Source organism: Mastigoproctus giganteus, chromosome 5 (assembly GCF_048544385.1).
Source record: "Mastigoproctus giganteus isolate SK-2022 chromosome 5, ASM4854438v1, whole genome shotgun sequence".
In the NCBI taxonomy this organism is placed as follows: Eukaryota; Metazoa; Arthropoda; class Arachnida; order Uropygi; family Thelyphonidae; genus Mastigoproctus; species Mastigoproctus giganteus.
Window position 1 is genome coordinate 59,860,218 of NC_143579.1, and position 14,254 is coordinate 59,874,471.

The window sequence follows — 14,254 nt, forward strand, 5'->3', positions numbered from 1 at the left end:
CAGCACATGTTCGGACCGTTTTAAAAGAGAGAGCGGGAATTATAGAAGCCAATTCAGAAGAACAGTGCCCATGGACGAATCTGTAGAAGAGACATGCAGCAGAAACAGTACATCTATGAGACAGCAAGTGGAGAGACTCTGTTAGAGATGAATCAATAATTAACCTAACTGCCCTCTTCTAAATGGAATCAACAAGCCTGAGAGAGGTTTTGGGTGCACCACCTCGGATGTGGGAACAATATTCCATGGCTGGGCAGATTTGCGATTTATACAGAGTGAGCAGCTGTTTGGAAGAAAAGTAATGCTGAGAGCGACAGAGAAAACCAAGTTTTTTAGATGCAGAGGAAGCAATATTTGTAATGTGCTTGTGCCAAGAGAGATTAGAAGTCAGGGTAATCCCCAAAAGAGATATATCATTTTGCCTGGAAATCGGAGTGTCACTAAAGATAAGCATAGGAGCAGAAGAATCCTTTTTGCGAGATATAAGACAAGACTCAGTTTTAGAAGGGTTGAAATCAACTAAGTTGTCTTTGCCCCACTGGAGAATTACCTGAAGATCAGCATTTAAGGAATTGGTAGCAGATTTTCAAGAAGTTGAAGCTGATTGAGCAGGACAAGGTTTCTCAAAATGGAAAGTGGAATGCAATGTGCTATCATCGGCAAAACTATGGATAGGATTCCAGTCAATGGAAGGTCATTAATATACAAGAGGAAAAGAGTGGGAAAAAGAACTGAACCTTGGGGGACACCGGCATTAGTGGAGAAGTTAGAAGACAGAGAGCCATCTACCATCACCCTCAGTGAGCGTTCAGAGAGAAAACTGGATAACCAATTACTAAAAACAGTTGGCAAACCATAAGATAGAAGCTTGTCTAGAAGACCTTTATGCCAAACACAATTGAAGGCCTTTGAGATGTCAAGAGCAACTACTTGTGTTTCACCAAACCTTTCCATTGAATTAGTCCATATATGGGTAACGTAAGCGAGAATATCACCAGTGGATCGACACTGAAGGAATCCATACTAGCGATCGTTGATCAGATGGAAGATTTCTAGGTAGTTTAAGAGTTGGCGGTTAATTGATTTCTCCATTACTTTAGAAAGAGTAGAAGTAATTGCAATGGGACGATAACTGGATGGGAGGGATTTGTCACCCTTTATAGGAACTGGCTGGATATGAGCAAATTTCCAGGCAGAAGGAAAAACACCTTTGGAATAAGAAAGTGAAAAAAGGCGGCAAAGAATAGGAGTAAGTTCAGAAGCATAGGTTTTGAGAACAAGTGGAGAAATACCATCGGGACCTGGAGCTTTCTTAGCATCAAGATTCGTCAAAATCCTTCTGACATCCTTTTGACAGAAGACCACAGGAAGCATTGAATGGAGCGTGTTGGGAATGGTGGGAGGTGTTTTACCAAGATCATTAATACATGAGTTGGAAGAAAAATGGGATGCTAGCAGGTCAGCTTTATCCTTGGCTGAAGTGACAACAGAACCATCTGGTTTGGATAGAGGTGGGAGCAGAGATGGGCAAAAGTTGCGGGCAATAGCTTTGGCAAGAGACCAGAATGCTCGGCTACCATTAGGGCAAGAAGCAAGTTTTCTACTCTTAGCCTGTTCAAACTCTAGTTTGGACTGATTAATAACTGCTTTACAATTGTTGCGAGCTTTGGTGTAGGCAGAAAATGAAACTCAAAAATTAGAAACAAGCCAATTACGATATGCAACATTCTTTTCTTGAACAGCCTTAGCACATTTATTGGAAAACTAAGGTTTATTTAAAGGATGATATTTTAAAGTGGAGTGTGGGATAAAGGATTCCATTCCTGCAAGAATAATTTCACTGACACGATCTGAGATTGACATCAGCAGTTTTGAAACAGTAATCCGACCAAGGAAAAGAAGAAAAGAAATCTTGCAGGTCATCCCATTTTGCATTCTTGTAATGCCAAACAACATGAGGTTGGGAATAGCCATGAGATAAAGGTTCCATTGGAGAAGAGACGATCACCAAGTTGTGATCTGAAGTGCCTAAAGGACCTCTCACATCGACCGTGTACTTAGAAGAGCTGTTTGTGAGAAAAAGATCAAGCATATTGGCTGTATGATTAGGATTGTCCGGTATTCTTGTAGGTAAATGAACAATCTGTGCAAGGTTATTAGTAATTGCAAAAGCCTCAGCATCTCGACCACCAACTGGTTCGGTGTGACTAGAAAACGGGAGCCAGCTGGAGTTGTGAACATTAAAATCACCAAGGAAAATTACCTTACTGTTAGGAAAGTTGGACTGGAGAAAGTCAAGTTGCAAAGAGTTCCAAGTGATTAGTGGAGTTGGGAGAACGGCGGAGACAACAGATGAATTTGACACAATGAGGTAAAGAGATTTTAAGCCAGAGAAGATCAAAGAGGAGATTCCAAATTGCCAAGTCTCTGACAGGGAATATCAGAGCGGTCATATGCACAAGTACCACCTTTGAGGCAAAAGGAATTATACAGCGAATAATTTGGGCATCTGTGATAAGCAGTAGTTGAATCAACCGATAACTGAGATTCTGTCAGAAAAAGTACATGGGGTTTGGCAGACTGCAAGTGGAAATGGACATCGTTGAGATTAGAATTGAGACAACGTATATTGTGAAATGAATTACGAAGTGCTTGGGAGGTTTAGATCTTTTCGCAGATAAGCTCGCTCTATTAGTTTGACAGTTCATGGCGTATTCAATAGTAAGAAAAAGTGGGTGGGACATGCTGTAAGAAGTAATGAAATTTTTGGATATGACGTACACACGGTAAGAATATACCCAGATCCTTGACATAACGTGGCCACGACTATGCTCCCCGCATACACACTACTCTGACTCCCTCCAGTCACTATCTGGCAGAGTAGAGGTAGCAAGATTATACACTAGCTGATCCGGAAGCCTCCTAGAGAGTTACCAATAGGTTCGGTCTGGTGTACTAACTAGCGGCCGGCCTGCGAACACCGTTTTAGAGCTGTACCCTCGAAATGTAAGGAATATTGGATCTCGCCACGATGTTCATAATAACCTAAAAAGTCATCAATCATACTGCATGATGGAAGAGATAGGGAAGGGTTGACAAGAACTTAGCTCTAGAGACTAAACATGGGTTCCACCACTTCAAGCCTCCAATAAGCAAAGTGGTGGTATTGCACCGGTTGATGAGTCATCTATCACCTAGTACTGCCTGGTAACATAGAGGGGCTGCATTCCTCCATGTGGTGTGGGTGCCACACCTCGACCCCTGCTTACGTTGGTTCACAGCTGGGTGGTCACCCACCATGCACAAGTGAAACCATTTGAAAAAAAAAAAAAAAAAAAAAGAAGTTGCAACTACCTACACAGTACGCTAAAGTCAAAAACTCAGATGTAAAATGCACATAAACCAAAAAGTAAATTGAAAACAGCTTTGCTGATCGGTGCTACCATGCAGATCAAAGCAACCGTCAAGAAACAGTAGTTCCTAAAGAGAAGTTGTATAAACAGCACATCAATAAAGCTCAGCTAATTAGAACCCTGAGCAGGCACTCACTTTTCAATAACACTGCCAAGAAGACTACGTTTAAAAAATGCATTTCTGTAATACACAAGAAATGGTGCAGTGACTTCTCCGATATATTTTCTGCTTACAGAATTGAATGACTTCAGCATTTTACAGCCATAGATATAAGAAAATTGTGGCAGTACAAACAGCTACAGAATATTAACACAAATCTAAATTATCCGTGAACACAAAAAATAACTTTTGGGGCAATAAACAGTTTTCAAAATTCTCCTTGTTGTAAACTGGAGTGCTTTTGAAGACAAGTAATGTGGAACTGCAGTTGATTATAAAATTGAGCTGAAGAGATTATGGTAATTTTTTTTTTTTTTTTTTCCAATGGGTCAGTAGACATCCAAACACATCCTAATGGGTAATTCCTCCCAAGGCCTTCCACTAGATTGAAAGCTGGCTAAAAGATAGAGGACAGAGGGGTTGCCTTAAATAGTTATTCTTCAAGGTGGACCAGCATAATGAGTGGGACCTCAAAGGGCTAGGTGTTGTATCCTTTCCTATTTATAATTTTCATAAATGATATTGATGAAAGTACCCAAGTTTGCTGCCAAAGTTTGCTGATGCTTATGGTGGGAAAGATGGTTATCAATTCAAAGCAAGCCGTGTTGCTTCAAAAAAGTCTTAGATCAGTTACATATATGGTCCAAAAAACGGCAACCAAAGTTTAACACTTCTAAATGTGGAAACAGAAATATGGAATTATGTATAAGCTAGGGGAAGAGGAGCTAAAATTGGTTCAAGACAAAATACAATTAGGTTTTATGATTCAATCTGACAATTTTTACTGAAATAAAAGGATTCTAGGAAGGAATATAGTGTTCTGTCCAAGATTTATAGGACTTTTTCTAGTAGAAAGATATCATTATTCCACCATACAAGAGATTGCGGAGATTGTTAAACTGCATCTAAAAAGGACAGAACTTCTGGAGGGTGCTGAAACCAGGCAACCCAATTAGCAATGAGTGCAAATCAATGCACATTATGAAGAACAGGTTACAATCTGGGGACTGCAAAGTTAGAAAACTAAGCACCCAAGAGAAGATCTGATTGAAATATATAAGGGGATGAAGGAGTTGGTTAAAATTAATGAGGAAGGTCTTTTCTATCTTGTAGGTGAGAAAAGAATCAGAGGGTACAAATATCAAATCTCAGGAAAGAATAGAAAACTGGATCTCACAAAGTTCACCTATGGCCTGCAAGTTGTTGAACAGTTTCCCTCCCAATGTAGCAGAGGCAGTGAGTCTCACTAAAACTACTACTACTAAGTTCAAAGTGGAAATGGATGGTTAAAATGTGGGAGTGAGAATAGCATGAACATTCCATTTCATTTTAATTTTATTCTTCTTCGTCTTATTATTATTATTATTTTATTAATTATCTTTGGCTGCTTTGAGAAAAAGTTTGTTTCCTTGCATCATTTAGCCCCACTAATGATAAAGGATAAAGAAGGAAGGAAAGACTGGCTAAGGGAACAAAAAAGGAGTATTCATATAAACTGAAACTTGAGTTCTGTATTTATGTTTATAAGTAGTCATCTGCAGGGGTGACCTTACTGAAGTGTTTAAGTCTTTAAAGGGAATGAGTAAATTAAACACTGAGGGCATCTTTACACCATTGTCACAAGACATGCCCAAGAGGGCATAATTTAAAATGAGAAGAGGTGGCTAAAATCTTCCTTAGTCAAGAGTGACTCACTATCATAATAAACTTCTGTCCTCTCATGGAGGTTTATCTAAATTTAAAGAGGGAGTGGACAAACACATGAAAGAATTGGGTAATGGGGGAAGGTTAAATTTTTTTTAACTGTTGAAGGGTATAAGGACTTGTACAATTGTTGCCAATCTAAGTAAAAACCAAGTGTTTTTTTTTTTTTTTTAATGTAATGTAGTTGTAAATAAACTGACATTTTGCTACATTTGTAAAAAAAGAAAAACATTACAGAATTTGCTAAAAAAGATAAACTACGAGCTCCACAGAGTTTGTTACTGTTGTGTTTAATTGTTGAGGAAATGAAATCTAAGTTGAGAAAAAGTCTCGTACCTACATAGGGACTTTTTTTTATCCAAATAAAATGAAATCTTTGCCTTTTGCATATTTCCATGCTATTTTTACTTATTGGGAGTGCAAGCTATAACACTAAAAATAACAACATAAGGGTTGAAGGGCAATCTTCTACATGCAACATGATACACTAAGAATGAACACTGCTCTGTATGAATCAGAAATAACTTAATGAACAACAGTTGCCACTTTTTGGTGTACAAGGCAAAAAATAATACACTAAAATAAACATCAGTATACCCCACAAGTAGAAATAGAGAAGTGAGGGAAGGGGAGACTACCATACATTTTGGCTGAAATTTAGCCTTCAACAGCATATTTTGGGATTTTTTTTTTTTTTTTTTTTTTTTTAAGCCTGGAAAAAACTACACAACATATTTGCCACCATGAAGCAACTGGATGGCAGCCACAAAGGTAATGGAAGATTGTGACTGATCTGAGTAGGGCTCTGCGGGACTATATACTCTCAACACTTATTATTTCCTGGAGTTGAACAGACTGTGATACCGTTGCAGCCTTCAGAGAAAGCTGTGTTATGCTGATTGGCTTTTGCTTGTCTTGAATACAGTGATCTATGTAGGATGACTGAGGATTGGATGGACAGTGCTTGGTTCAGTTGGCTGGCTGTCAGCTGCCTGGAAAACCTGTTTTGAATTCTTTAGGACCTCCTGGTGCTGGCAGAAGTAATTCTAGATGTGGGAAAAGGTGAGGGAAGGGTAATTGGGTGGGTCTGAGGAGAACAGAGTCTGAAGTTGCTTTTGAGGTTGGGGAAAGTGAGCAATCCAGGAGGGAAAGACAGTGAACTTGCCAATGTTTCTGCTGAAATTGGCACCTGAGCTGTGCTGAATGGACGAGACTTCTAAGAAATTTCTCCAGCAATGATTATGCAAGAGCAGGGGTCGGCAACATTTTTTGAGTGAAGATTTTTGATTTAATTAAAAAAAAAAAAGAATCCAAAGAGACGCACCTCAGTTCAAGCTGGGATGTTGGGGGCGGGGGGGAGTTTTTTAAGAAATGGAATAGTGGTAAGGTGATCTATTAAAAAAAAAATATGTCTATCCGGTCATACTTTATGGCACAGAAGTCTGGACCTCAACTTCCATAATGCATCTTAGATGGATTTTTGCAAGCGAATTTTGGCTACAGATGTGGGCCGTACGGAAATTTCGGCTTTCCCCTTCACCAAAATCTACCCAGATAGTGGCAGCTCTAAACATCAGGAACCTTCCTGCTATCATCCATGAGAGAAGACTCGTCTTTGCTGTGAAAATGATGGTTGGCATTATTTCGGAACCAGACTTCTGGGATAACTGCAGATGGAGAATCCTGGTACCAAGCCTTAGGGCCAATCCAGTCCTTTAGGCCACCCCAAACCGGTTAAAGTTATCTGATCTGTTCTTACCCGTGCAAATGCTGGAGTACATACACTCCTTGGACAGCAACCTCTACAAGTTCACAGTCAATAAAAAATATAGGCAGAAATTAATCTATCGACTTCCTTCTCAGAAATATGTCACAAGACATTAGAACCTGCTCTGTTCATCACTGCCATTGATTCATCACTACAGTGTTACAGCTTTCTCTGCTTGCTCAGACGACTCCAGCACTGTTAAAGGACTGCTCCCTGGAGAATAATCTACCTTGAAAACATGCTGTTTTGTATATATTTTCATATGTAAATTTGTTATTTTTTCTCCAATATTTAATCCTACACTTGTATAATTAGTAATGATATTGTTTTTTTTCTCTCCTCTCTCATCCATGTTTATTTCATTGTATTAGCCTCTCCTGTAAGCCCCTGGCTTGTAGCCGTGAAGGGTATTGTGTATGACGTGTGTCTTTTGTATACAATAAAGAGTTGTTCTTCTATTTTTTAATACTGAAAAAACGCACAAACATCCAATTAGGTATGAATGAGCAAGTCTCTCAACGTCAGGTGTGTATGCTGTAATTTTCATCTTTAAACATGCTGAGAGACTTCGCATTGTTTGCTGACAGATTCTTGATTTATTTTTAATATAGTTCATGTTTGAAAATATTTGCTCGCGGAAATATGTAGCTTGTTGTAAATGTGGGGTAAAAGTTAAAGAGCCGCAGGTTGCTGACCCCTCACCTAGAGGATCTTAGGACTTAAGGTTACAGATATGGTTCTCACAAATGCTGTGAACTGTATCTTTAACCTTAAGAGTCCTCGGATGTGTGCAACTGTGTAACAAGTGGACTGCCAGTGTAGTAAACTCTACATCAGGTAATTGTACCAAGGGCTGGGGAAAAATGTTGTGTTGACCTGCAGAGGCATCGTGGGGGAGGATATATTCCTTGATGATTTCCTGCCTCAACAATTATCCCCCTGAGAGATAATGTATAAAATGAAAAGACATTCATTTGAGACTAAAAGACCTAGAATTTATTCAGAGAATAAATCGCATAAAAATTACTTGGATAAGTAAAAATTTATGAAATAAGGAAAAACATGTTTTCCTTTTTACCAGCGTGTGGAAAATAATTTTATGATAAAAAACAAAAAAAAAAAAAAAAAAAAACACACGTGGATTTCAATTTTGAAATCAGCACAACAGACTTAGGGAGAGTAACACATTAAAACAGAAATCCCCATCCTAAGAGTTTCAATTTGCAGATCTGTTACTCATATTAGAATGCAAAGACTTCATATTTCCAAAGAAAGACTGATTTTTCATTTGATATTTAAAGTCCCATTATAAGGTAAAATTATTATGGTGGGATGAATTGATGTCCCTTGAGGTGTCAGTCTTTCCAGTTCTCATGTTCCCACTTATTTTTGGGAAACTTATTCATGCAAAGGATTTTCCTTTCTGAAATATGGTTAAGCTATCATAATTAATACTAAATTCGGCCGATTCTGGTGTGTAAGGATAAAAGAGTTAAGAATTTAACTAAAGGCTGCCTTTAATTCTTAAAAATAAATGAGACAAATCACATCATCCTGTATATATAAAAGTACTAGCAAATTGTAAGCAGAAGTGTCAGGCAAACGTAGCTGATGTTCCAGATTTTGATAGTTCAGTTCGAATTCTATTTTTCAATTAACTATCATCTAAATTGCATTTTTTTTCCCTTTGCAACTTACAATCTAGTTCTCGCGAAATTCCATTTTATCTGGAACACCATTCTAAGATACAGTGGAGCTCAAAAAAATTGCATCACTTTTTTTTTCCTTTTTTTTTTATGAAAACCCCAAACACGAGAGGTATTAGAACCTATAGCACTTAGTACCATGCTTAGGTTGGAGGTTGAGAAGATGAGAGAAGATATTTGTTGACATTAGACTTGAACTTCTGTAGACTGTAATTGTAATTTAATTCTGTTAGGGCCCCTGACTGCTGAAAAGGCTCCATGACCTTTTGGAAAAGAGAAGAGTGAAGATAAATTTACTCCCAACACACATTAATATCAAAGAACATTTTAATATAATAATTTTGTTAGGTCTTAATCATCCATATCACTTTATAAGGCAAAATTCTCATCAGTTAACACACATATAAAATACAGTCTCCCTGAGTAACATGAACATTTCTACATCTGCACTTTACAAGAGGGTTATTCACAGTTATTAAAATTTACTTGTACACACAAATACAATTCCAACTACATATCCCATCTCTGGGAAAAACATCTACAAACTCAATATTAAACATCTCTCTCTAAAGAGTTAATAATTTATCCTCAACAACAGTCTCATGAAACACATTACTTTGCAGGAACACAATGCCTTCAGGGAGTTCCACAGTTGCTGCTAAATCTTTCTCGTCCAAATAAATTTAGAGCAGGGAACATTATAAAGGAAAATTGGTAACTTACTTTCCTGATCAACTTGCTAAAAATTAATCTGTCATGGATATCTAAGGGCCCACCACTAGCCTCTGATGTTACAGGATCCTATTTTCATATTCCTTTTGCTCAAAACTTGCAAAATTCACCAAATTTCTGTGAAATTCAGCAATATATCATATATATTTTGTAACAGTATTACCCTATTGCATCATCCATCTCTAGCAAGCTCTCTTAGATAATGTTATGTGCCATATATGATTGCATCACCTTAGTGGAAGTTTAAATATAGTGCATATGCCATGAGCCCAGTATTCTGTGCATTGCAATGGATAAGTTTTCACAATTAACACCACACAGGAAAAGTGTTGCTGTTGTGCTGAATGCAGAGGGACATTCTATACATGAAATAGCTAAAAGGATTCACTGTAATCAGTCAGCAGTGGCATGTTTATTTTGAAAATTATCAGAAACAGTACAGGGATGACTTTCTTCATCTGGATTATTAGCATGTCACCAAAGAAAAAACCACTCTTGACACAAAAAATGAAAGCTCAGCAACTAAAGTGTGGTAAAAGAGCATGCTAATTGATATAAGGATCAGTGTAAATGTGCTATTTTCCCTGATGAATCAAATTCAACTTGTGTGTTTCAGACAGCCAGCAGACTGTTAGACGAAGAGAAGAAGAATTTCATCCTGACTGTATCATCCCCACAATGAAATTCTGCATCTCAAATGATATGGGGCTGTATTTCACATAGAGGAGTTGGTCATCTTGAATTTGTGAAGGGTACAGTGAATGCTGAGATGTACATGGACATTCTTGAGACATGATTACTTTGCACAGTTACAGATCACTATGAGGATGTTGCTAATTACATTTTTCTGGATGACTCTGCTCCCTGTCAGAGCCAAAACCATAAGTACTACTTTCTAAAATTAGCAAAAGTTTTAAAATTTATGGAACATTGCACTTAAATAAATGTAATTTATTTCGCTGCCTTTACTGTCCACAAGTGTAAAAATATTTGAAGAATAAATCAATTTGCACATTAACATGGCCTGGGAACAGTACAGACCTCAATCCAATGAAAACTGTTGGAACAAAATGGGTGTTACAGTAATGCAAAAGAAACCAGAAACACTTGGAGAGTTGCAGGAAACATTAATCCATGTTTGGTACCACAAGATTTCCCAGGAATACATTCAGAACCTTTTCCAGTTGACGCCATGATGATGTGCAAAAGTCATCAAAATAAGGAGTTGGTCATCAAAATATTAGTGTGCATTTTGTGGTGTTTTTTTGGTTATATATCTGCCTATTGTAGAAAAATGAGTGAAGTAATGAAAAAAAAAAAAAAAAAAAAAAAAACACTGATTTCGTAGACTTTTTGTTATTATATGAACCATAAGTAAGTAACATGCTGTTATTTCGGAAAAAAAATATTTATTTCATTGTATATTTACCCATAAGGTATAAAAGTAAATTTTTCTGCAATTAATAGTTTAATATGTGTATTGTTATTACTTATGTTCTTTCAGCTATTTCCAAAATATTAGCTGCCAGCATAAGAACAAACCACCTAAAAAATGAAGTGATGCAATTTTTTGAACATCACCGTACGTGCTTCGTGATATAAAAGAAAAAAAAAAAAAAAAAAACCCTTTTCACTATCAAAATATGAAACAACTTATGCAATATTGAAACACCACTTTTTATGGCTTGTGATAATCCACTTTCACTATTATCCAGAGAACATTTGTTTCGTGATGCTATGATGATGTGCAAGAAGTATAGCAGCAACTTCAGCACCTGTTGATATGGGGCTTACAAACAAATTAAATGCAATACAAAAGTTCTTAAAAGTAACATTATTAGTTTGAAAGCTTATTTCCACAGCTCTTCTATAACTGCATCATTAAAGATTACTTTTTCTTTGCAGTCACAGCAAAACCAAGTTTAGTACCATAAAATACTCTGATAATTCCATACATAAAAATTCAAATTATTATTTCAGCGGTATTGGAGCTTTCTGTATGTATTCATATATGAGCCAATTTGCATGCTGCATGAGCTAAAAAATCCAGAATAACTCATAGAAGAAAATACAATTCCCTCACTACAGTTTTGATTAAAGATCACTTCAGAAATTCCTCCAGCCATCAACAGGAACTGAACCCAGATCTCTCTGTTAGCACACAAAAGACTGCGGTTAACACACACGCGCACACAATGTGCTGTGCTTACAATCAGTATTAATCAGGAATGGCCCTAGACTAGTTGCCATGACCACATATTATGTATGTATCCATTTCATTGCTTAGCCTCCAACAAAGATTCCAAGAAAGGAACTGTAACACAAAGAAATGTATTATAAATTATTACATATAAGTTTTGCAAATTTATTAACGACAGTGATGCATGCAGTGAAGTATTGTCTTTACTTAGTTCCAGTTATCCACAGTTAAACAAATACACCATATATATATGACACTCATATTAGGTTACAATAAACGCATAGAGCGAGCAGGGGTCGGCAATCTTTTTTGAGTGAAGAGCCATTTTTGATCTAATAATAATAATAAAAAAAAAAGAATCCGAAGAGCCGCACCTCAGCTCAAGCTGGGATGAGGAGGGGGGGAGTATTTTAAGAAATTGAATAGTGGGAAGGTGTTTTATTAAAAAAAATATATTTTTTGAAATATTATTTATTAATACTGAAAAAAACACAACAAACATCCAATTAGGTACGAATTAATGTGACTTTTACTGCTGAACTTCTTGAGCAAGTCTTTCAACATTAGGTGACTGTAATTTTCTTCTTTAAACATGCTGAGAGACTCGCATTGTTCAGATGGTTTCTTGATTTATTTTTATATGTAGTTCGTGTTCGAAAATATTTGCTCGCAGAAATATGTTGCTTGTCGTACATGTGGACTAAAAGTTAAAGAGCCGCAGTTACATGTTCAAAGAGCTGCATGTTGCTAACATAAAGGATAATTAATTTACAAAAATAACAATCTAGTAAACTGAACATCAAAGGACACACACACACACACACACACACACACACACACACACACACACACACACACACACACACACACACACACACACACACACACACACACACACACACACACACACACACACACACACACACACACACAGGATTTAAGTGGGTATCTTAGAACATAAACAGAGAGAGAGAGAGGAAAAAAACAAGAACGTTAGTTAAATATATATTCACATAGAAGAACCAACACAACTTCTTTTGAAAACGAAAAAAAAATAATAAACACTACTAATAATGAACATTCATATGTAATAGATTTATTGAAAAATTTGGATGAACTTATCAAATACAATTAAATAAGCTCTTACCACACCATTATCAACAAAGCCTAGCCTGTAGCCATGTTCATATTTTGGTTGATTAGCATCTGGCAATTCAGATTTTGTAGCACAAGGAAGGTTATCTACAAGTCTGTAAAGAAATAAGAAATCAGGTATTTAAATGAGGGCATTATTATTAAATAGTTTATTAAACGTGTGAAAAGGGCAGTATCATGTCCAAAACACACAAAGTATGCCTGTTTACTTAAAAAAAAAAAAAAAAATCTGCAATTCACCTATGCCTTTAAGAGAAGTTTTCTATCCAAAGAATTATCATAACTCCTAGCACAAATTGACCATTCAATTTGTGCTAAGGCTTATGATAATACTTCTGGCAATTTTCCCCTTCTCATAAATAGGAAAACATAATTCAGAGATGCACTTCATCTTATATATATATATATATATATATTTTTTTTTTTTTTGTCCCCGCCGTTTTCCCATTATATATGAGGTCAGCGTTTTTACTGTTTTGGCATGAAATCTTTTTACGGCCGGATGCCCTTCCTGACGCCAACCCTTACCCTTTATCCGGGCTGGGGATATGCGGTGGTCATTCCCTGACCTTTCCACATCCTCCGTATTTGGTGGTCACGGGCTCGAACCCCGGTCTAATCAGGAAGCGTGTGTTACGGACTGCTGCTCCTGCCCACCTGGCTACGGAGGCGCTTCATCTCATAATGAATATAATGTACGAACGATTAAAACAAGCTTTGTTACTTTATCACAAAACTGATAAGTAACAACTCTTCTTCTGAGCTGATAACTAGTGACAAATACAGTGAAATCACATTACAACAAATACCTTTTTAATGAAAATTTCACTATAACAAAAATATTTCTTGGTACCATCCAACTTCCCTTTATTATTAGCACTTTGTAAATCTCATTTGAATGAAATAGTGTTGATGAATAATTCAGTACAAATTATTTTAAGAGCACACATATGCCTAAAATGAACTGGTTTGCAATGAAAGAAAAACTTTACTGGAGAATAATGAATGGCATTACTGTAGCCCATATTGTAAATACAGTACAGACATGGCGGGAGGAGGCGCATTCGTAGCCCGGTGGGCAGGAGCAGCAGTGCATAGCACACGCTTCTTGATCAGACCGGGGTTCGAGCCCGTGACCACCAAATGCGGAAAGGTCAGGGAATGACCACCACATATCCCAGAGCAATATGGCCTTAGTTGCTAATGCTCCTAAAAAAAAAAAAACCAAATAACAATGGTGGGAGGAAGTTTTAAAAGCAGCAATAAAAAAAATTCATCATCACCTTTGTAATGTTTTCTACCTTTTTTGAATAACATAATTAAAGCATAATGATATAATAAAAGTACCATTTCGAATGTTGTTATAGAAACATTTTACTTTACAATTCTCATAAAATTAAAACACTAATAACATCA

General features: G+C 36.8%; 1 protein-coding gene across 4 annotated transcripts in view; it reads right to left on the bottom strand.

Moving 5' to 3' along the window:
- The window catches only part of TM9SF4 (transmembrane 9 superfamily protein member 4), a 141,236-nt gene that overhangs the window by 81,379 nt on the left and 45,603 nt on the right, over nucleotides 1-14,254 (bottom strand). For all 4 annotated transcript variants that reach the window (XM_090373238.1, XM_090373235.1, XM_090373236.1 and 1 more), the window contains exon 4: nucleotides 12,831-12,933. In XM_090373238.1, coding sequence (XP_090229364.1) covers nucleotides 12,831-12,933 — 103 coding nt within the window. The remainder of the gene's footprint in view (nucleotides 1-12,830; nucleotides 12,934-14,254) is intronic.